This window comes from Triplophysa rosa, linkage group LG17 (assembly GCF_024868665.1).
Source record: "Triplophysa rosa linkage group LG17, Trosa_1v2, whole genome shotgun sequence".
NCBI lineage: Eukaryota > Metazoa > Chordata > Actinopteri > Cypriniformes > Nemacheilidae > Triplophysa > Triplophysa rosa.
The window spans coordinates 7,297,359-7,321,000 of NC_079906.1; the positions used below are offsets into that span (position 1 = coordinate 7,297,359).

At 38.1% G+C, this 23,642-nt stretch overlaps 2 protein-coding genes across 5 annotated transcripts; one reads left to right on the plus strand and one right to left on the minus strand.

Annotated features, from left to right (window-relative positions):
* Positions 1-150: 150 nt before the first annotated feature.
* LOC130567636 (rano class II histocompatibility antigen, A beta chain-like) lies at positions 151-22,914 on the plus strand. 4 transcript variants are annotated; one of them, XR_008964620.1, is made up of 7 exons: positions 151-288; positions 996-1,265; positions 1,355-1,636; positions 4,113-4,226; positions 10,793-10,947; positions 11,037-11,164; positions 12,118-13,163. XR_008964620.1 is itself a non-coding variant. In XM_057355873.1 (5 exons), exons 1-5 carry the CDS (start codon positions 222-224, stop codon positions 4,810-4,812), a joined length of 810 nt encoding a protein of 269 aa, XP_057211856.1. In that variant the 5' UTR covers positions 153-221; the 3' UTR covers positions 4,813-5,757. The 4 variants fall into 4 exon arrangements, 1 of the variants encoding a protein (XP_057211856.1); XR_008964619.1 differs by lacking the exon at positions 12,118-13,163 and adding an exon at positions 22,427-22,914 and having other exon boundaries at positions 10,793-11,164; XR_008964618.1 differs by having other exon boundaries at positions 10,793-11,164; positions 12,118-13,164.
* Positions 20,266-21,303, minus strand: LOC130567637 (uncharacterized). The gene has a single exon (XM_057355875.1). The coding sequence runs from the start codon at positions 21,038-21,040 to the stop codon at positions 20,330-20,332; it is 711 nt and encodes a 236-aa protein (XP_057211858.1). The 5' UTR covers positions 21,041-21,303; the 3' UTR covers positions 20,266-20,329.
* Positions 22,915-23,642: the final 728 nt, after the last annotated feature.

The following is a 23,642-nucleotide window of genomic DNA, read 5'->3' on the forward strand; positions in this document are numbered from 1 at the left end:
GTCATTTATATAAAAAACCCAGAAACGGTTTCACTTCATTGTTCAAGTCTTGTGCAAATGCCCGTGTAATTCAGTTATCATATGACCTGTTGTGGTTAAACTTGATTTTCCAGTTTGATGTGTTGATACAGCATGTGAGACTAGGCTGGCATCACACCTGTGAAGTTTTTAGTTTTCCGCACCCGATCTCATTTCTTTTGTATGTCAGTACAACAACGCTCATGAAGAAAATGCAGTACAGCCTTGTGATTTGCATAGCAATGTTTTTGCCTGCTTTGTTCGTAACAGGTAGGATATTTTATGTTTTTATATTTTTAAAGCAATAAGTAAAAATATAAACAGAGTGTAAAGGTTTAAAATTCGTATGTAGCTTTATATATATATCTGATCCAGAGCCAGTGGCGTTGCTAGGCCCTTTTTAGGTTTGCTTTAGCCACCCTAAAGTTCTAGCTTAGCCCCCCTAAAAAATGTGAGTAATTATGTAATTTGTACATGAATTCGAGATCGTTTTGTAGTCCGCTTTAAAACTCTTATTATGAAAAACTCGGCAGACTGCGTTATTTAGCGCATTCTTCAGTTCACAACGGCATAGAGTTGAAAGGTGTGTGTGCATTAACATGACATCTGCATCTTTGCCATTCTTTGTTATAAATGCAGCTTACATAATATGATGTGGGAGCGATACAAGACATATATATATATATGTATTATATATCGAAAGTATAATAATAAATATTATACTCTTATCATATATTTAATATTAATACTATATATAGTATATCTGTATATGTATATCGTATAGATAATATATAATAATATATAATAATATATTTACGTATATATGTATATATATATATATATATATATATGGAGGCTGAACCCCCCTTATATTGAAGACCTAGAATCGCCCGTCCAGAGCTAATGCAGCTACTGTATATGCCTGTATTGTATGAACATTAATTTTGTTTAATAGTACATTTGTTTTGTGTTTGTAGTTCATGGACATTATGGATATGTTGCACTTCTCTGTCAGGAACTTGGCTCACTAGAAAACGTTGAGTTTATCTTCTCAGTTTACTACAACAAGGCTGAACTGTTAAGATTCAACAGCACTGAGAATAGGATTGTAGGTTATACTGAATATGCAATGAAATGGGCAGATGACCTTAATAAAAAGCCTGAGTGGCTACGTAAGGAGGGAAGCAACAATGTTGCTAACTGCAAGCGATACGGAGCACAATTTCTCGCTTTGGTAGATAAAGCAGGTAAGATGTGACTTTCTTTGACCGATATTATATAGTGACAAATCAGATAATCGGTATGAAACACAAATTTTATCTTTTCATTTCTACAGTAAAACCAGAAGTCACCATCCAGTCAGTAAGGCAGGCCAGTGGTACACAACCAGCCATGCTGATATGCAGCGCTTATGAATTTTACCCCAAATTCATCAAAATGACCTGGATGAGAAATGATGAGGTGATGAATTCTGACGTGACCTCGACTGAAGAGCTGGCTGATGGAGACTGGTACTATCAGATCCACTCACACCTGGAATACTTCCCCAAACCTGGAGAGAAGATCACCTGTGTGGTGGAGCACGCCAGCTCCAATAAACCCATGATCTATCACTGGCGTAAGAACATAGCTCTCTTCTCATTTGGAATCTCACACGGGTTTTAATATTGGGATTCATATTACCAGTTAAGTAAAGTGGTCTGTGATTAATGATATTAAGCTGGTTTGCACAGTATTACGCACATTAAAACCTCAAATCATCATTTGTGACCCTGGATCACAAAACCAGTCTTAAGTAGCACGGGAACATTTCTAGTAATAGCCAAAAATACATTGTTTGGGTCAAAATGATCGATTTTTCTTTTATGCCAAAAATCATTAGGATATAAGTAAAGATCATCTTTCATGAAGATATTTTGTAAATTTGCTACCGTAAACATATAAAACTTCATTTCTGTGAGTAATATACTATGCTAATTCATTCATTCATTTGGACAACTTTAAAGGGGATTTTCTCAATATAACATTTTTTTGCACCATCATATTCCAGATTTTCAAATAGTTGTATATCGGCCAAATATTGTCCTATCCCAACAAAAAAATGTAAATGTTATTTATTCAGCTTTCAAAAAATTGACCCTTAAGACTGATTTTGTTGTCCAGGGTCACATTTTTAACTGTTGCTATGGTTATCTGAATGACACAATATGGCAAGTACATCTTTGTCTTCTGGGTTTTATTTTGACATTAAACATATTTCTTGTGTTCATTATTAGTTAAGAATGGTCAAGATCACAAAGCATTTACAAACCATGGAGACAGCCTCTTTATTTCTGCAAAATATATTACACCTCATTGTCAGTTTTATTGCTCTGCTAACAAAGCTAAAGGAAAATATTTCCTTAGTGATATAGCTCAAACAATCTAAATAAGTCATGTTTCTATGTTATTTAATAGCGGCATGTGCTTATTTGCAAGCATTACTGTTACTGTTGCTCATATTTAATTATTATTATCATTTGGAACCTATAAGACTCTTTCTTCTAAAAATATATATTTTGCGAAATGTCTCTGTGGTCAATAAGGGCTGATGTTGATGTTCTTCAAATTATCTTCTTTTGTGATCTCGGGAAAAAGTCAGTTTTCACTTTTGGTTGAACAATCCCTTTTCGATTTACAAACAAGAGGTGAATTGCTTTTCTAAATGATCAGAACATTTTTGCTTGGTGGCTGATAAAGCAGGTTCAAATAATAATAGTAAGTAAATAAATAATCCCATAGATTTTCATTAAAGGTGGGACACAAGGCATATCACAGAAGCATTGTAATGGCGGACATCCTAAACATCCTAGCATTAAAGCAGGGGTGACACGTTTTGCACAGCATTTGTCTCCGAAAATGTAAAAATACAGTTTTTGCATAGAGACGGTGTCATCACGCACACTCTGGCTCGAAGTTAACTTCCCGTCTGTGTTTGGTAATAAATATAAGAATTTATTTTATATGCAATCTATATTAAAATTACTTTATATTAATATTTTGTCGTATATTAATTAATTAAATTAAATGTAAACTTCTCAACAGTTATTGATTCTTTGCAGAGGTCTACCAGAAGTTAAGTTTGGGCCACATAACGTTTGTTTATGTTGCTGAAACCGTCTATTAAAGGGGAACTCCGGCCAAAAATGAAAATTCTGCCATTACCCTCAAGTAGTTTAACATCCCTGGGACCTCCGTTTTTCCCCAGAACGCAAATTAAGGTAGTTTTGGAAGCTTTCCGACTCCTCTAGATTGGAACGCAACCAAACACACGAGCAACATGACATTGCATCTGGTGTCGACATTGCATCTGGTGTCAGCATCGCTCGACGAATGCGCGTTCTGACCATGCAGGCTCTATGTCAGAATGCACATGCGTCGAGCGATGCTGACACCAGATGTCGTGTGGCTCTTGGGAACGCACGCTGGAAACTAACTCTCAAATCAGGAAGTTTTTGAATATAGTTGTTTTTGTTTGTTTGTGCACAAAAAGTATCCTTGTCACATTACATTAATTTATACAGAAGCATTGGAGTCGCTTGGACAATTTTACGATGTCTTTACGCACATTCAGCGCTTTGAAGATTGGTTGCGTTGCAATATAACACCGTGTCTACACCGGATGCGACGCGACAAGAGACAATAGAAAGAATTAGAAGCCATTATATTTTAAAAATTTGTCTACACCAGACGTGGCACGACAATTCCATTATGTGTCGTGACGCATCGTGCTGCGTCCGGTGTAAGGAGGATTCAGAAAGCTTCCAAAACTACCTTAATTCGCATTTTGGGGAAAAATGGAGGTCCTACAGATGTTAAACTACTTGAGGGTGAGAAATTAATGGCAGAATTTTTATTTTTTTTGCTGGAGTTCCCCTTCAAGGCATTATTACGTAAATGATTAGAAAACAAGGGATTTGTTAAGTATGTCTTATTTCTAAAAATAAGACATTTAGTGGGTTGGTTATCAAAATCATTTCTTTCTGATAACATGGACACCTCATAATAATAACACAACAAAAATGTTTTAGGCATAATCTTGTTTTGTTTTACAGATTCCTCTCTACCTGAATCCGACAGAATTGAGCTCTTCACTGGAGCCGCAGGGTTTGTGTTGGGCATCATTATGACAGTTGGAGGACTGATCTACTATCTAAAAAAACATACAGGTTGGTACACACACGCATGCACACGCACGCACGCACGCACGCACGCACACACACACACACACACACACACACACACGCACACACACACACACACACACACACACACAGGCTTTGGTTGACTATCCCCGTGGGGACAGTCCATAGGCGTAATGTTTTTATACTGTACAAACTGTATATTCTATCCCCTACCCCTAACCCTATCCCTAAACCTAAAGATCATAGAACACTTTTTGCATTTTTAGATTTGTAAAAAATATTGTTCTGTACAATTTATAAGCTTTTTTGCTCATGGGGACCTCAATTTTGGTCCCCACGGTGACACGAGTCCCCATGTGTTGGTGTGTATTCAGGTTTAGGTCCCCACCGGGATATACAAACATGAACACACTCACACACACACACACTTTAAGGCTATGCTTTAAAAGAAAAAATATATATTTTAATGTGAATAAACAACAAAATGTTATACATTCTTAATGTCTTCATGTTGATGTATTTTCCTTTATCAGCACATGTTAAAGCAGCTGCAGATCAGGACATTAGATACAGCCGACCCCTGCAGACACTGGATACAGATGGATATTGAGTTACATGTATGCAGTCAGACTGCATTATTATCAAATGTCATTAAACTGTGCCTATAAAGCCTTTTGAGATTTTTAACGTGTTTGCACAAAAACTGGCAAACGCCTCTAAATATCTTAATATAAAATGAGAATCACGAAGAACTTAAACAAAAAAATATTTATCATAATCGTGACAAAATGCTATTATGTTGCTTCCTAAAACAACAAAGCCGAAATGAGGAAATAGCAAAATACAGAAGAACAGAGATGCATTTAGAACAGTAGATGACTGAGATATCACTGTCATTGTGTACTTACTAAACACTCCTTCTGTCGGTATGTCTTGTTTAAATTCTGATCTTGTCTTTTAAAGTGCTTATAACACTGAAAAGGTCTATTTGGAAATACAAAAACTTTATAAATGTCCAAATGGAACAGAGTAACCAGCACTATGTGTTTCTAATGAGAATGCTGAACATAACAATAACCTGATTTTAAAGCATGTTTTAATCATTTCCCATTTGCATATTATTTCTTTATTATAATGTGTAATGTGGCTACGATTTTCCACGAGTTGTGTGCATATTTAAGCAGGTGTTCCTAAAAATAGATAGGGTTTGTCACTACGTGGAATTGCACGGTAGAGGGCGCCAAATGCCAGACAGTGTCAGATTTTCACCAACCTGTTTGCATTATGAAGACTGTTTTTATTTCCAAACTATGTAGTATGAAAGTATGAAACAATGCAGGAAAATAAATGCTAAGTAAATAAAAATGGCTGGTAAGTAAATAAACAAACATTTGAGCAAGTTAACTGATCATTCTTAATCAGATGGTTTTAAAGGTTAGAGTTGTAGCATTTTTAAATAAATTTTTCATAGTGTTATAGCCAAGCATGTCCCTTGTGTCATAGTTTGCTTTTAGTTACGTTAACATGCTGGGTGCATAATTCTGCATGCTACACATTTGATGGTCATTACTAAAAGTAAGAAACATGGCACACAAGAAGCAAATCGAATAGAATGAAATAGAGCAGAATATTGAAACTGCTTAAATGTTTTGATAACAAAATGTAGACTGTAGTGAAGCCTTTGAAGCGCAAGAAGAAACACTGACAGAGTTTAAATGTATGTCATATGTTTATCAAATGCGTTTCTCCTCTCATTCTGTCCATCAAAAGTTTTCTCCCACAGCTCTGGGACTGGTGGCACTGGCCTTTGATTTTAATACTGAGAGCATAATTGATGTAAGATATTTGAATAGCTTTTTGAGTGCGGCTAGATTAAAGCGACTACCATGCAATGCAACTAAATAGCATCCACAGATTTTTAAAAAAAATATTTGAACCCCCTATGACTCGGGATAAAGTTCTCTCCGTCATACAATTTACAGTTTATAATTGACAAAAATGACACAATTGTTCCATCATTATAATTTTGCATTTTTAGCAGCTTCCTCTATTACATAATTCTTTGTATTTGTAAAACTGTTATTGTTAGCACATGGTCAATATTTGTCACTGTATATTTTGTATAATCCATCCGATGTACTGCACTATACCTACAAAATCATTCTGTCTAGGTTTTATCTTTTAAAGACAAATATTATATCTGGCATTTTATATTCAGTTGGTGAACATGCGACTTGAGCAGCCACATCTTGTATATGGCAGATCCTGTTACCGTGAAGCGTCCAGCAGGACACCATGTGGTGTAAAAATGCAAACCCCTGGCCTCTGCGCATACGGTTGCTTGTGCATGGAGGTGTGAGTATGTGCATTGTAGCGTTGCATTAGCAGACACTGAGACGCCAATGACGGAAGGTCACAGGACTTCTCTTAATCCTTAAAAGTAGTGTCTGCATGAGTCTATAAATCTTTTGTATGTGCCTCTTCGTGTATGACATTCACGTCATACATGTTAATATGGTGTTAATAGTTCACCCCAAAACCTTCATGTTGTTTAAAACTTAAATATTACGCTTTCTTCTGTGGAACACAAAAGAGCATATTTAGAGTCTTGTGTTCATACAATGGAAGTCAATGGGGGGGTCCCAAATTGTTTGTTCGGCAACTTTCTTCAAAATATCTTCTTTTGTGTTCTGCAGAAGAATGAAAGTCATACAGGTTTGAAATGACAAAAGGGGAAAAAATGATTTTTGCGTTGAACTTTGAAAACAATTGATCATCTACTAATAAGAATATTGTTTCATTTCATTCTTTCTTTTTCTCCAAAACCCCATTTAATAAATCATAAAATATTTTGCGATCAGTGTTGGGTAAGTTACTCTGAAAAAAGAATCAATTACTAGTTACTAATTACATATTCAATAGTGTAATTAGATTACTGTACAAATTACTCTCTCCAAAAAGTATTTAGTTACTTATTACTAATTACTTTCTATATACTAAATCAACCTTGATTAGTTAAGTGATTGAAGGATAGACATGAAACAGCTTATTTAATTCATTCAAATAAATAATATTAAACTACATAAAGTAGTATTATTAACTGACCAAAGTATTAGAAATGTGAGAATTATACATTAAAGCAAGGGTTTTAAAGTAAGACTTTGAATTTTGATGTCAATTCCACTATTGCACACACATATTACACAAAGTATTTAGTTAAATTACATCAGAAGTAACTAATTAAATTACAGAAAAAATAAGAGTAATCCCTTAGGCCTACTTTACTTTTTCAAGGGAAAAGTAATTAAATTACAGTAACTAATTACTTCGTAACTAGTTACACCCAACACTGTTTGCGATGCAAAAAAAAGTTCCCATATGACTTTTTACTTGAAATGTACGTTGAAGGATTTAAATGACAAAGCCATACATAAACAAAGACATGCACAGTGAATGCAGCAGGTGGAGGGCTAATCTAATATATTTCCTTCATCCGAAGGTTAAACCCCTTTGAATCAGCTCGTTTGTAGACCGTTCATTGAAGTGCTCTACCTCCAAGAGCGAAGTGTCCAACTGTGGGGAGAGAATGAAAGAGACACTATGAAGAGAGAGGAGGGGTGGTGTTGGCCAGGCCGAGAGAGATGTTGAGAAAGTTGGAACGAGGTGCCGATCAGACGCAGAGAGAGCTAAAAGGAAAGTAAAACACTGAATGTGTGAAGAAGAGAGAGAAAGTCTCACCGAGCGTTTGCATGTGCTCGAAAGCATGCGCATGACAGGGAGGAGGCGGAGCTTAGAGCGGTACGCTATGATGATATTGTTTTTGTGACAGAGATCAGTGGCTGCCTGAATGTGCTTTATTTGCAGCGGGCCTGCTCTCCCAGGCTAATAAAATACGAGACTCCCGCTGCCTGCAGAGACATGCTGTGCACAGCGGGAGGCTGCGCTTTTTTGTGTTCCCCTGCCCAAATTATGGAACCCTCCCTGGATCCCGTCAATAGAGCCGTGCATTGTGACTGATGGGAGAGCAACTTCAAGGCTATCCCAAAAATCAGAGAAAGAGAGAAAAAACTTGTCCTGCTTTTTTCACGAAATACGGTCTTCTGCAGTCTGACACAGAGGGTTGTTTTTAGGGTCGTCTGAGAAGCGACGCCTTTGTGAAGACTGAAGCGTTCAATAGAGCAACAAACCCGCTTCACTTTCTCCAACCATGTGGGAGGGAGCGCTCTGCCATCATCACTGTTGTTGATTTGCCTTGATCTGATTGGTGACGTACCCTCAGGGCAAAGTCTGAGACATAGACGCACTGTTGCTATGTTTGCGTGATGAAACCAAAAAATGGATTTTCCAGCGTGGGGAGACTTTAGCGGAGTACTGAAGATGGCCTGTGGGGAGATGGTTGTTGTGGATTATAAAGCTAATTTGCAATAAACAGACATCTGATTATGATAATTGTCATAGAGAATGCATCAGGGTGTCACTTGATGCATTGAAGAACGTGTAGCTTTCAAAACTCCTCAGATGACATTTTTAGGTTGCTCTTTGATAGATCAGATTTGTTGGAGTTTAGTTGGGCTTCAGTCAAGCACACACCAAGTCTTAGATGTTTCTCCTGAAATGTGACCCTTCCTGTGAAAATCAGGCTAAAGTCTATCAAATAAAATTGATTTCAAGCATTCATTTCACTATGATTTCAATCTTTCACATGACATTACTCAGTGAATTTTCTTGTAAAAATGTTATGTTAAAAAAGCAGAAAATCACGGAAAAAATGACTTCAGCTGGATTTTCACAGGCAGGGCCACAAATTGTTCAGGTGCAGGTCTAGTATATGAAATTAAGTGACATCTAGTGGTGAGGTTGCGAATTGCAACCAACGGCTCACTTTACCCTTCCCCCTACCTTTCAAAGCACTACGGGGACTGACACAGAACTAAGATGTCGTCATGTTTTCGATTCTTTGCCGAAGGAGATAACGTATTTACAAATCGCACTCTGTAGTGCAGTTTGTCCGTTTAGGGCTACTGTAGAAACAACAGTGAATTCCATGTCAGGGGACCTGAGGTGTATGTAGATAGAAATAGCTCATTCTAAGGTAATAAAAACATAACGCTTCATTATGTAAGGTCTTTATACACCTCTGAAGACATAGTTGTGTATATTATATTGCATTTCTGTCAATAGAAACACCTTACTTTGCATTCAGACTGCCGTGTGTCGCTAGTCTCTTGCTAGGAAGGTGTTCCTAGCTTTGGTTGCTCTAGTAACAATTTATAAACAATCCCTGCAATAACTGACGAGAGACAAATGACGTGAACTCCGCTGCTTTACTCCTATTGGTAGCCGCTCCCTAAAGTCGCTCATCATGTGCATAAAGTTGAGCAAATTTCAACTTTGTTGCGTCGCTAGACACGCCCACTTCCTGTCGCTGGGTGTTTTAAGTTGCGGTCCTTAGGCTTTAAGCAAACAAAGTTACTTCAACTCCTCAATGAATGTGGATAGCTGGAAATTATGTAATAGTCTTTCACTAAAGAACTTTTGAAGTTTGTATTCTTCGTAAAGAGGAAGAGCTTAATCTTCTTCACATTGTGTTTGTGCTCTCTTGCATTCACCTCTATATGAATGGAAGCAAATGTACTATAACAGAAAGTCCGACCACACCTTAATATCATCAGACATGACATGTACAGCCTATCATAAGGTAATCTTATGTATCCTGTGATCTTATGTAGCCCACAGGTAAAGCAGAGGTCAGTAAACAGTCTGTTTCGCAGAAGATCCATCATTGTGGATCCCTCACCCTAAAGAAACGCACAGAGCATCATCACAGTTCACGAAAAACATCAAGTAAAAGAAATAAAACTAGTAAATACGTGTGTCCTCTTTCTCTATAACCAAAAAAGTGAAACTTTTTTCTCTTCAGCTTGGAGATGGAACTTCAAATCCTTTTTTGTGGCTGTTCAAACGGTTAGGAACACATAGCGTTAGCTGGATTCCTGTGTGCTCATTCAAAAACCGTCTCCCTCAGAAGTGCCACCTAGCAGCGTGTTAGCGCTGGAACCTCGTGCGGCGCTAGGATTCAGATATGCTAATTGATCAGCGGGTAGCTCAGAGCATCGCTACTACCTGCTTTAAATAGACAGCTGCTTCTCTCTGTATTCCCCGTATACCTCCTTTCCTTCTTCTTTCCTTTTGTCCTTTGACTCTCTTCCGAGTCATTCTCCTCCTCCCTTACACCTGTCCATCTCCTCACTATCTCTTCTTTACACGGAAAAACATTTTCATGCTCCTATAGCTCATGAAGGTTCTCCTAAGTTCTAAGACTTTGAGTGCAGACTTTGAGCAGATTTTTGTCTCCAATAAGTTGTAATTTTTGTTGAACTGACCCCTCTTTCAGTTAAGCCGTAAATTAAGAGAAGAGGTGATGAACTGACTTTCGGACAAAGCAAAAAGGAACAGAACCAAAGAAACAGGACAATAAAAATGCACAGAGTGTTTGTCCGTGAGTGAGAAAGGACCTCCGCTGGCTCTTTATGGCTGCTACGGCTGCATTAGCGCTAAGTCCCGCACTGTTCTTTTTTCCTCTTGTACAGGGCACATGCTGGGCAGGAACCTGAGCTGATTGGGTTTCATTCACCCATCTCCGAGTCGGCAGTAAATTCGGCCGGGGGTCCCCGAGGGGCCCCCTCGACACCTCATCTCCAGCTGGCTGCGAGCGATTGTTGAGGAGCTGAAGAGTCACATTAAGGTCATTCACCATGGTACTACTAAGCTAACACCCCTCGTTCCTTCGAAGTCTCTTTCTTCCTCTTCTGTTTCCTTGTTCCCCTCCTGTAGGTTGCTAGGGCCTGGTATTTGCTCTCCTTGGCCAGGCTGTAATGACAGCCGCGGTGCCCTGCTGGCTCTCGGCAAGCGATTCTCTTTGTACTGGTCGTGGTTATTGGGAGCGAGAGGGCACATGAGGGGTGAGGCTCTACAAACACACACATAATTACTCACATACTCATCCATACACCTTATTCACAGCTTTTATGCTAAGGTATGAGAGACCCAAGCGGTGTTGGGGAGTAACAAAATGAATGTACTGAAGCTAACCATATTTTTGTAGTGTTATAGTAATTTGTTTTCACAAATATTCAACTACTTACTAGTAGCTTTTACAAACAAGTAGCAGTATAGAGTAACCTAAACTAAATGCATAGTTGTAGTAGTTTTGTCACATCTGCCCAGAGGCGCATTGCAAACATGGCCGAGTGGCATGACTTCCGTAAACGGACTTTGGTATACTTCAAGTTCATTCAGTACATCTTATCAAGTATACTTACAGTTTAAGGATCTTTATGTAGCAAGTATGCTAATAATGTCACTAATAGTGACACTGTACTATTTCAATACTACTTGGAACTAAATTGGCCCACTTTATAGTTTGGAGTGGTACATTTTGAGCACATAGTTTATAACTGCTTATACTACAAGTGAACTTAGATATACTTATAGGGGCGGTTTCCCAGACAAGGATTAGTTTAAGCCAGGACTAGGCCTTAGTTAAATTAGGATAATTAGGTTGTTTTAAAAAACATACTTTACAAAAAAAATATTACTGTGTGTATCTTGAGACAAAACAATCACAGTGATATATTTTAAGATATGTCAGTGCAAGTTGTTTTCAATCAAGGCATCTCTCACATTTAAATTAGTCTGAGACTAGGCTTAAACCCTGTCTGGGAAACCGCCCCATAGTGTTTACTAGTTAAATACTTGTAGCCCATTTTTAGTTTATGAAAGTACACTTTGTACATTAAGTTAAACTACTAGTGAAAAATAGTGCAAAGTATAAAAATTTGCGTCCGAAAAAATTGCGTCTGTAAAAATTGCGTTTCTGACCAGGTTCGAATCTCTGCATTTTTTGTATCCGCAGCAAGCATTTTGAGAGGTGTTTTGACAATTCAGAGACACAGTACAAGCGAGCGCCAAAATCCAGGATGGCTTCTGAGTCCACTTCGTCTCGCAGCACAAAGTACTGTATGAGAAACAAAGTGCGGATTACAAAGTGGCAGATGAGCAGATGATTGCAAAACAGCCTGATAACAGGATAGTATGTACTGATTTTCTAGCCACGGTGCCAAACGCAAGAAGACCATTCCTCAACATTTGGGTAACGTTACCAAAATCCGAGAGACCTGCGGGGATTAAGGGTTTCTGCGGTCTCCGTCAATCCATTCGCGATTGCGTTCACGGGAGAAACTTATATACTGGAGAACGAGAGAAATAACAAAATGGATGGATGGTGGCAGATGGGTGTGAAAAACAGGATTGTTTACAGGTATGCAAGAAAATGAAGGCAGAGAGAGTGATGTCAATGGGGATGAAATGAGAGATAAGGAGAGAGGCAGAGCGACAGGAGCGTCAGGCTGTATTGTTTCGCGTTTTTTTCGCAACGGATTAATTAATGTGCATCGGTGTGCAAGGTTTCTGTGTGCGTGATGAATTTTTAGGATAATTAATATGAAAAAACGTGTTCGAAAATTTCGGACTGTATGTGCAAGGACCTTTAGTGAAATTTTGTAGTATTTTTCTGAGAAGTACATAAAAAGTTAACTGAAAGGATACTTTACTATTTTAAAGAGATAGTTCACCCATAAATGAAAATTCTGTTCCAAACCTATTGAAGTTTCTTTGTTCTGCTAAACACAAGATATTTGGAAGAATGTCAGTAACCAAACAGATCTCATCCCCCGTTTACTGCCATAGTAGAGAAAATAAATACTATGGGAGTCAATGGAGGATGAGATCTGTTTGGTTTGGAACAATCTGAGGGTGAGTAAATGATGACAGAATTGTCATTTTTCTGGTGAACTGTCTCTTTAAGTTTCAAAGATGTATACTAATAACACACTTTATAGTCGAATGAACTGGTATATCAATCAAACATGCATACCTAAAATTTCCATACCTTCATTTGAAGTATTGAGTTTTCATTTTAGTAAATAAAAATGAATATAAAAACAATTTCTAGCAATTTAATTCTTTTAGCAATTTAATAATAATAAAACAAATTATTTCACCACACCTTAACTGTAGTCCAATATTGAAATCCATCTTGACAAAATCAACTTTTAATCACTTTATGGCCCAGTTTCACAGACAAGGCTTACAGTAAGGCTAGTCCCAGACTAAAATTAATGTGTGACCTGTCTTACCTGAATATAACTTGCCCAGAAATATCTTAAAATATATCAGTGCCATTGTTTTGTCTCAAGATGCACACCAGTAATGTATTCTTCTCAGGCATTTTTATAAAAACAACATAAATATCTTAATTCAACTATAGGCATAGTCCTGGTTTAAGCTAAACCGTGTCTGTGAAACCGGGCCTATGTATTACCATGACAAGTTGAAACTATTTTTATTGACAGGCTTTTAAACAACACAAACTTTTCAAAACGTCTTTTAGGAGAGCGCTCCCAAAAGACAAATGTAGTGTATTGTGTTCATGGGAGGTAAATGTTTATGGTCCTCCGGGGCCAGATGAGACATCAGCTTAACAGATGCCCATTGAAAACGCACAATCGACACAGAGATCATATCACACCTCCTCTAAACACTGCCGCTCGTGAAAAGGGCCAAACACCAGCCATAAAAAGTCTAATGACAACTCTAATAAAACTACAAAGACATGAAAGAGCCAACCAAAGCCCACAGTGCAAAGCCAGCCAAACCTTCCTTCCTGCTTCTGTCTTTACTGAGAAAGAGAAAGAGAGAGAGAGGATGTGTATTTGTTGCTATCTTCTTTCAGATGGTCTGAATAGTTTTTTTTCAATGGAAGTCCTTCAGTCTGCTATTTTTTTGGTTGCCGTGCTTTTTCTTTGACACTGTAGGCCTACTAAAAGCTTAAATAGGAGCTTCAGTGATCCTATTTAAAGGGGTCATATGGCATGAATACATGTTTTTCTGTGTCTTTGGTGTGTTATAAGTTGCCCATGCATGTATTAGACACATAAAATTGCACAAATGAAAGTGTAGGAACAAAAGATGCATTCTATCTAAAAGCGAATGCTCACCCAGACCTGCCTGAAACACCTCGTGTAACCACACCCCCACAAATCTACATCAGTTCGTGGTATGATTTGACTAAGACCGCCCAAATGTATACACAAGTAAGGTGGGCGTACCTGTCAGAACAATTGCTTTGGAACCTGATGTTCCAAATATGGTAAGAGGCGTTACATTTCCGTCACACGCTTGCAGTATTCGACCAATCACTACGAACTGGTTAACTGGCCAATCATAGCACACCTCGCTTTTCAGAGCGATGAGCTTTGTAAAAAATCTGTGCGTTTCAGAGAGGCGGGGCAAAGAGGAGATACAAACATGCACGGTATGTGGAAAATACAGCGTTTTGAACTTTAAATCGTGTATACACATTAAATTACATCTAAAACAAACCATAATATTCGTTCTATGACATTATTGTATAAAATCTCTTTATTAGGGAGTTTCAACTAAACTTTACAATATATGAAGCCACAAATGCATTAATGTAATTGCATTTGATGTTTAAAAAAACGCATTTTTAGATTTAAAATGATAATATATTGTGTTCAAAATAAAGCACAACTTTATAACAATGCTGGGTTTCTAAGTGAAACGTGTTTGTATTTTATTTGGTTACCCTGTAGTACTCCGCCAGGACACCTGTGGGAACTTGTGGGTATCTGAAGTCATACAAAAACCCCAAAACTGCCTTAGGATTAATTAGTTAAATGTAATTGCGAATATGCTTTGGTCGTTGACACTTGTGGCTTAAGTGTTAAAATAGTTTTTTGGTCCACTTGTATAGTACAACATCTCAGTTTGTGCAATCATCCACAAGCATCATTTCCGTCCTTTTTGTGAAATGTACAGAATACAACAGATGCCTTACTGGGCTCTGCAGTGACTTTCCCCCAGTGAATCTTTAACAAGCCTTCAGATATTAAAAAAAGAGTGCAGTTCCTCTTCACTAGGGCCAAGTCTTTTTGTGTGGATGGCAAAGAGCCACAGAAGCTGTGCTTTGTTCCATGAGAAAATATTGTGTGTCTGTGTGTGTCTAATGCAATTGATAAGAATTTTGCATGTCTGATAAACATTGCATAGTTTGCAACTTACTTCCATTTGACAAGAAAACTAACTTGTATGTTTAACTTAAACAAACAGAATTTTTATTCATTTTGAGTTTTTATCTTCAGATGTGAGTCATTCGGGACATTCAGCAATGGACCTCAATAAACACCACCATTAGTAAATGCAAAATGCTGATTTTCCCCATTAGCAGTTAAACTCGAAATCAGTTAGATTTAAGATTCCAGAAAGTCTCTAATCATAATAATACTCTCTTGATATGGAACCACAAAACAATGAAACTAAACCAATGGTGGTTTTGGTTAAGTTTTTAATTGTTTCCTCTTTTGAACTATTTGTCACACTTTTAAGTTTCCAGCTGAATTAAAGTGTAGGAAAAGCAATTTGCTGCTTTAAGAGAAACATGAACAGAAACATTAGTTTGGCTTGTTCTTAGATCCTGAATTGTGTGTGCGTGTATGTGTGTGTGTCAGATACAAAGAACTAAAGGTGATCGTGGAAAGCACTCGGCCATTTGACGATGCACGATGCATCAAACAGCCAGTTGTGCTAAAAGGACAGAGATTTTGACCTTCAACCTAAAGAAACTAATGAAGTATTTAATGTAAAACTTTCAAACATTTTGTAGAGATGCACAGCAACCCTGATACGTGGACGCTTAAACCACAGTTGAAAATGTATAGCACAAGCACATGTTTAAGCTGTATATTTAAAGAAAAAAAGTAAAGAAAAAAGTTAGAATATAAATAAATATACTTTTAAAACAGAATATGGGCTAAATGTTATTTGGGCATGTTCTTTTGTCAAACTCAGTGAAGCTTGTCCAAAGTTATATGACCACAACTGTGGTCACTTTAATAAGATGCTTGAGGGAAACCTCATGCATTATATCCAATAAAATGAACTTGAGAACAGTTTGTTAAACATAATTGCAAACATGGCTAAAAAGATTGAAATGATGTGAAATGGTCTAGCATCATTTATTTGTTCTTCATTATATAATGACATGGATACATTTGAAGTATATAGCTTAAAGGTCCAATGTGACATTTTTTGAAGGATCTGCAATGCAATATAATATAGATAACTATGTCTTCAGAGGTGTATAAAGACCTTACATGATGAAACATTACGTTTTAATTACATCAGAATGAGCTATCACCGCGGGTCCCCTTGCATAGAATTCACCATGTTGTTTCTACAGTATCCCTAAACAGACAAACTGCTCAACAGAGCGTGCTTCGTAAATACGTTATCTCCTTCGGCTAAGAAGCAAAAACGTGACGACATCTTAGTGCTGTGTCAGCCACTGTAGCGCCTCGAAAGGGAGGGGTGGAGTGAGCCGTTGGTTGCAATTCGCAACCTCACCACTAGAGTCCGCTAAATTTTATATACTGGACCATTAAGTATCTTAATACATTCTGGCAGAACTGTAATTGTATAAACATTAGGTCTAACAAAAGACAGAAGCTGAGACATTTCTCATAATATCGTCTTTTGTGTTCCACAGAAGAAAGAATCATATACATGTTTTGAATGAAATGATGGTAAATAAATGGTGACTTTATGTGAATGATGCACAAAAAACGTCAAACTCAAACTGCATGTCATCAAAAGAATGACAAAACGTAGTTAGCTTCTCTTAGTTAGCTGCTTTCACTTCAAGTGCAATGTGTTTTAACATTGAATGCTGTTAAACAAGGCAACAGAGACCAAAGGAAGGCAACACCAAGATCTCTGTCCCTCAACTAGGCACAAACACGCGTCACCCAGTGCTCTGTTGTGAAGGATCCCTACACCTCTCTCCATTCATCTGCATTTGATGTGGAAGTCACCTGTCACCCGCCCGGACAGATTAGAAGAGGACGTCTCCTCGCGAAGGCACGCCAATCAAAGCACCTGACAAGGCCCTCAAAGAGGCTTTGACAGAAGGCCTGTTGACACCCCTCAGCCGGCACCCCGGCTCTTTCAAGCCCCACTTCTCCTAACATCTGCAGCCGAGATGAAACGGAATCATAATTGGGTGCAATCACACAAGAGGTGAAGGGAGAGAAGTTCTTTTACAGACGAACTAACATTACAACACATACCAAATGCTCTTTATACCCAAACTGAGAACATGGCCCGCTTTCTTTTTTTTTGTGAAAGAGCTTTATCTCTTTTAAGCAAGAATTTCTCATTTGTTCGATCACATTAGGAATGTATAAAAGGGAATGAAATATTAAGGCTTTATCTGAACACCTGGTCTAGCGTTAGGCAGAAGGGCTCCTGTCATAGTTTTTAATCAACTGTCGTTTCCTTCGTAATCCAGATATCAAAGCGCATTGTCTCTCCACAGCCCAAGGAGAATATGCGCACGCGCTTACGCAGACATCTAAAGAGATCCCATATAAAAGACACTCAAAGAACAGCAGATACAAGAAAGTCACACTTACAAGGCCTGAGTTGTCTTGTCTTTCTCCGTCATTGCGTTTGTGTATCGATTGCACCCACCTCTCCTTTCATTCATCCAGTCACTCAAAGGGCCGCCACAAAAGGTGTTTGTGTGTCAGGACCATGAATCGTGTCTCTAATCACTTTCTTGGCAAGAGGAGGGGATGCGAGGCAGAGAGAAAAGAGAAGAGGATAAAAACAGCCGAGTGTGTGTTTTCTCCATATGATGTTTAATCAAATACTGTTGAGAGCAGCATTTCTCAAAGATCACTGTCTCGCTTTCTCAGACTGAATGCTTTTGAAAGACGTACCTGACCCTGTTTTCTGACGTACGTCAGCGTGTGATGCGGTGGGGAAGAAGGGTATTGTCTCGCATCCAACTTTATAATGTGATTTTTTTATGAATCATTCATTTTTAAGAAGTTTTAGTATATTTTTGGGAATGCCTCCTCCGAGCTGGATTTGCTGACTGCATTTTGATAAGACAGAATACACATTGCCATGTTAATGAAGACTATAGATCTATTGTCTAAAATTTGTGTAGAGTAAAGTGAAGTTATTAAATGTATTTATAAAGAACATTTATGAATAATAGAAGTTCAAGCAAGTGTGGATGCAGCTGAAGTGAATCGAACGAGATTATGACTTATTTATTTTGTTTGTTGTTGTTTTGATATTTTTTCTTGAGCAAGAATTTGGTGTGATTTTTTATCAGTGAATTTATCGGCTGAATGAGAACAAATTTGAGCAAATTCAATTGAACTAAACCAAGTAGTTTTAGCAAGGACCCTTAAAGGGACAGTTCACCCAAAAATGAAAACTGTCTTCATTTGCTCACCCACAAGTTGTTTCAAATCTGTATACATTTCTTTGTTCTGATGAATACAAGGGAAGATATTTGGAAGAATGCTTGTAACCAAACACTTCTTAGCCACCATTGACTACCGTGTAAATTGCTTTATAAATGTCTTTGTTCTGTTGAACAGAAAATATTTTGGAGAATTTAGGAAAGCAAACGGTTGTGGGGCACTTTTGACTTCCATTGTCATTTATTCCTAATATGGTAGTCAATGGAGAACCGTTACAAGCATTCTTCCAACATTTCTCTGTGTTCATCAAAACAAAGAAATGTATACTATATATATATATATATATATATATATAATATTATAAATTATAATATATAATTTTCGGTGTGTACAGTATCACATTGCCTTGCTTTTTAAACTTTTCACGAAAAAATATTTTTTTACAATGCATGATAGGTTGTTTTGTCACAGATTTTGTGTGGCAGTGCATTATTCAGTCTAAGGAAATTGTTCAAATATCTTGACCCCTCTAAGGTGTCATGATTTCAGGGCCCCTTTCTTTGTCGAACTTCAGAAATAGGAAAAGGGCCACAGGCTTTTCCTATGTGTGTGTGTGTGTGTGCAGAGTGGCAGGTCATTTGAGGGTGTTTTGATATAAGAGCTGGAGGTATGTGCATGGGTACAGTAATCTTTGCGCGCTTGAGAGTGTCAGAAGGGGGTCGGATAGGCAGAGATGAGGTAAATGCTCACAGCTATGAAACCGTATCTTGGACAGATTAAAAGGCATTTTCCTCTGTTCCTTTCAGCTCTTCCAGGTGTTAGGCCCTTGACATGTTCCTCCGTGTGTAAGGTTTCTTAGTGTGTGTGTTCTTTTTGAGACTTGAGACAAACACCTTGAATGTAAATGAAACCTTGGAACTGTAATTCAGTTCCAGGGCAGATTTAAGTTTTTGAGATAAATGATAGGAAACTTTTATCCTCATAATCCAAGCTTTTAATTGTGAATTAGATGAAACATAAAATCATTTGTGTGTGCACTTAAAAGTCCAGTGTGTACTTTTTTGGAGGATCTTTTGACAGAAATGCAATATAATATACATAACAATGTCTTCCGAGGTGTGTTAAGACCTTACATAACGAAGCGTTATGTTTTTATTACCTTATGCCGGGACCTCGTCACAAGATAATCGGGCCAATTTCAACTCTTCCGACAAGTCCCGATGATCTTAAAAACATGACGACATCTTAGTTCTGTGTCAGCCACCGTAGTGCTTCGAAAGGGAGGGGTGCGCGGTAAAGTGAGCTGTTGGTTGCAATTCACAACCTCACCACTAGATGCTGCTAAATTTCATACACTGGACCTTTAACAAATCTAAAGATTATTTTGTGCCTCAGAACAAATACATTTGTGTCACATACTTTTAAAATTATATGTCAGAAATGTTCTACCCCATTTTCTTTCCCACAGTGTAAATTATCGACAGAAAAGTATAGGTGGTTTTGATGTCTTTCTTTCTGTGTGAAAACTGGTGTCGATAATGTTGATAAGCATTCAGTTACATTTACATTTATTCATTTGGCAGATGCTTTTATCCAAAACGACTTACGAGCATATAAACATTTTGTCAGCACGCTAAACAGTACCGTTCACAAGGCCATGATACTACGGAGATTAAAGCTGGAGTAAGCAAAGGAGAGAATGAACAACAAGGGTTTTTTTTTGACAGACAGACATACAGAGTTATTGGTTAGTCAAATAAATGCGGATCAGGTATGTTTTGAGAAACTTGTGAAGGATGCTGCAGTTTGGATGGAGGCTGGTAGTTCATTCCACCAAAGGGGAACTGAATAAGTAAAGGTTTTTGCAAGCGATTTGGTGCCTCGCTGTGATGGAACAACCAGGCGTTGCTCATTTTCAGACCGAAGATGACAGGAGGGGATGTAGACCTGGAGCACTGAATTAAGGTAGATGGGCGAATTTGCCGTTATCGTTCTGAAGGCCAGTGTCAGAGATTTAAACTTGATGCGGGCGGCAACTGGCAGCCAGTGAAGTGAAATCAGAAGGGGTGTTAAATGGGTTCTTTTAGGTTGATTGAAAACTATACGTGCAGCTGCATTCTGGATCATTTGCAAGGGCTTGACTGCATCGGTTGGAAGGCCGGCCAGTAGAGAATTGCAGTAGTCCAGTCTTGATATGACCAGAGCTTGGACAAGCAGCTGAGAGGCATGCTCCGACAGGAACGGCCTGATTTTCCTGATGTTGTAGGGCACATACCTGCAAGTTCGAGAGGTTGCTGCGATGTGAGAGGTGAATTTCAGCTGGTCGTCAAACTTCACCCACAGGTTCCTCGCAGACTTGGTGGGTGTGATAGTTGAGCATCCGAGCTGAATGGTAAGGTGGTGTTCAATTAATGGTCGGGCCGGTATAACCAGGAGTTCTGTCTTGGAGAGGTTGAGTTGTAGGTGATGCTTTTTCATCCAAGAAGAGATGTCCAGAAGGCAGGCAGAGACACGGGCAGAGATGGCGGGGTTAAACACAACCACTGATTATATTTAAAGTCATGCATGTTCCAGCTTGTCTTCATGCCTGAGCAGGTAATGTTGTCAAACATGCAAATGCTCAAAATCTTTTTCTTTAAGTTCTTAATTATACAATAATTATCCATTCTGACAAGGGTTTGTTTTTTTCTGTTTTGTTTGCCTGTAAAAACATTCAATGTATTTCTATTTTCAAGGTGTTTAAAGGGGTCATATGACACGGCTAAAAGGAATATTATTGTTTGTTTTAGATGTAATACAATGTGTATACACCATTTAAAGTTTAAAAAACGCTGTATATTCCACATACCGTGCATGTTTGAATCTCCTCTTTGCCCCGCCTCTCTGAAACGCGCTGATTTTTCACAAAGCTCATCGCTCTGAGAAGCGAGGTGTGCTATGATTGGCCAGTTCACCAGTGCGTAGTGATTGGTCGAATACTGCAAGCGTGTGACGGAAATGTAACACATCTTACCATATTTGGAACATCAGGTTCCAAAGCAATTGTACTGACAGGCAATACAATGAGATTTACAATTACGCCCACCTTAACTACGTGTAGATTTGGGCGGTCTTAGTCAAATCATGTTACGAAGTTACGTAGATTCGCCGGGGTGTGGTTACACGAGGCAATTCAGGCAGGTCTGGGTGAGCATTCGCTTTTAGAAAGAATGCATCTTTTGTTCCCACACTTTCATTTGTGCAATTTTACGTGTCTAATACATGCATGGGCAACTTATAAGTTATAACACACCAAAAACACAGAAAAACACGTACTTCCGCCATATGACCCCTTTAAACCTGTATGATTTTTTTCTTTTAAGTAACACAAGAGGAGACATTTTAAAGAATGTTAAAGGGACAGTTCACCCAAAAATGAAAATTCTGTCATCATTTACACACCTTCAGGTTGTTCCAAACCTGTGTATATTTATTTGTTCTGGTGAGCACAAAGGAAGATATTTGGAAGAATGTAAGTAACCAAACAGATCTCATCCCCTATTTACTGCCATAGGGGAAATAATGTCGGGACTATGGGAGTCAATGTGGGATGAGATTAGTTTAGATGAGATTAGACTGGACATTCTGTCCTGTTGTGTTTTACAAAAAATGAATTCGCTACAGGAACAACACGAGGGTATATAATGACAGAATTATATGTATATATATATCCTCTTTATGTTTTACTACTCTCAGAGACGTCTCTTTAATTTATCCTCTCTGCCATGAACTGCTCTGTTCTCTGTTAACCTTCGTTCCACTGTCTTTTTTCCACACTATACTTCAATGCCTATGTGACTTTCATGTCTTCTCTTCCTCTCACAGTGTGTGTGGAATTGTTTAATTTTTGCGAGAGGTTTAGGCAAACACGGTTCCAGAGAAAAAAGTGTGAGACCTCACTTCCTCCTGCTCCCCTGTCCTGGCTAATCCAAACACAACTTCAGAGGAAGAGACGCTCCACATGTGGCTGCATGAAAGGAAACGCCGAACCTCGGGTGAAAAGACAACATACGAAGGAAAATATCACATCTCTCCATCTCATCCCGCACAGTTCCTCTGAATAAAAATCTGCTTTCTCAGTCAAGACATGGCAGTTATGCTGTTTATCATAACAATGTCTTATGTTATCATATTTTCCAGTGGAGAGAAAGTCTGTTGTGTGCAGGGGGACAACAGACTAGCACGAAGAACTAGCGATAAGCAAAGACATACACAATATCTGCTTTTGTCACACAAAGGTATCATATGGCTTCAGAATGTTTGGAACCTAGTTCACCCAAAAATGAAAATTCTGTCATCGTTTGCTCTCCCTCTTGTCATTTCAAACCTGCATGACTTTCTTATCTGCAGAACACAAAAGAAGATATTTTGAAGAATGTTGTTAACTGATGGTGGTACCCATTGACTGGTGGTACAGTTAACAACATACTTTAAAATATCTTCTTTTGTGTTTTGCGGGAGAAAGAAAGACAAACAGGTATGAAATGACAAGAGGGCGAGTAAATGACAGAATATTTATTTTTGGGCGAACTATCCCTTTAAAGACACTGACCACTTTTGTTACACTTTTGGCACTTTTAAGAAGCTTGAAAGCTCTAACTTTACGAAAATGATAAAAACACCACCTTTATGCTATGGTTAATGTAGCAAACTCATGGTTCAATTGTGGTTAACCTTTTTTTTTCTTTTTTAGTAGTAAAGCCATAGACAATGTCTATAAGAGTATTCTCTATTTATTGTAATTGCATTAAAAAGGTTGACCGGACAGAATTGAAGTTGTATTTTGCATTTTCATTCAGTCAAGCACTTGAACCCTGCATGGTCCACATTCTTGAAGTCAACCACTGGTCAAATGAAGTCAAACATTGTTTGCTTTCTCAACTGCAGTGTGAATGTAAAAGCCAAGTTTATAGTGTTAGCATTGTGGCGTTTCGTCTGAGCTGTTATTTGAGAGCTTTTGTTTTGTTTGTTTCGTCATTTCAACACTTTGCTGCAGGACATTTCAAAGTAGTAAATCCAAAGGTTTGTCGGAGAAGAGGAG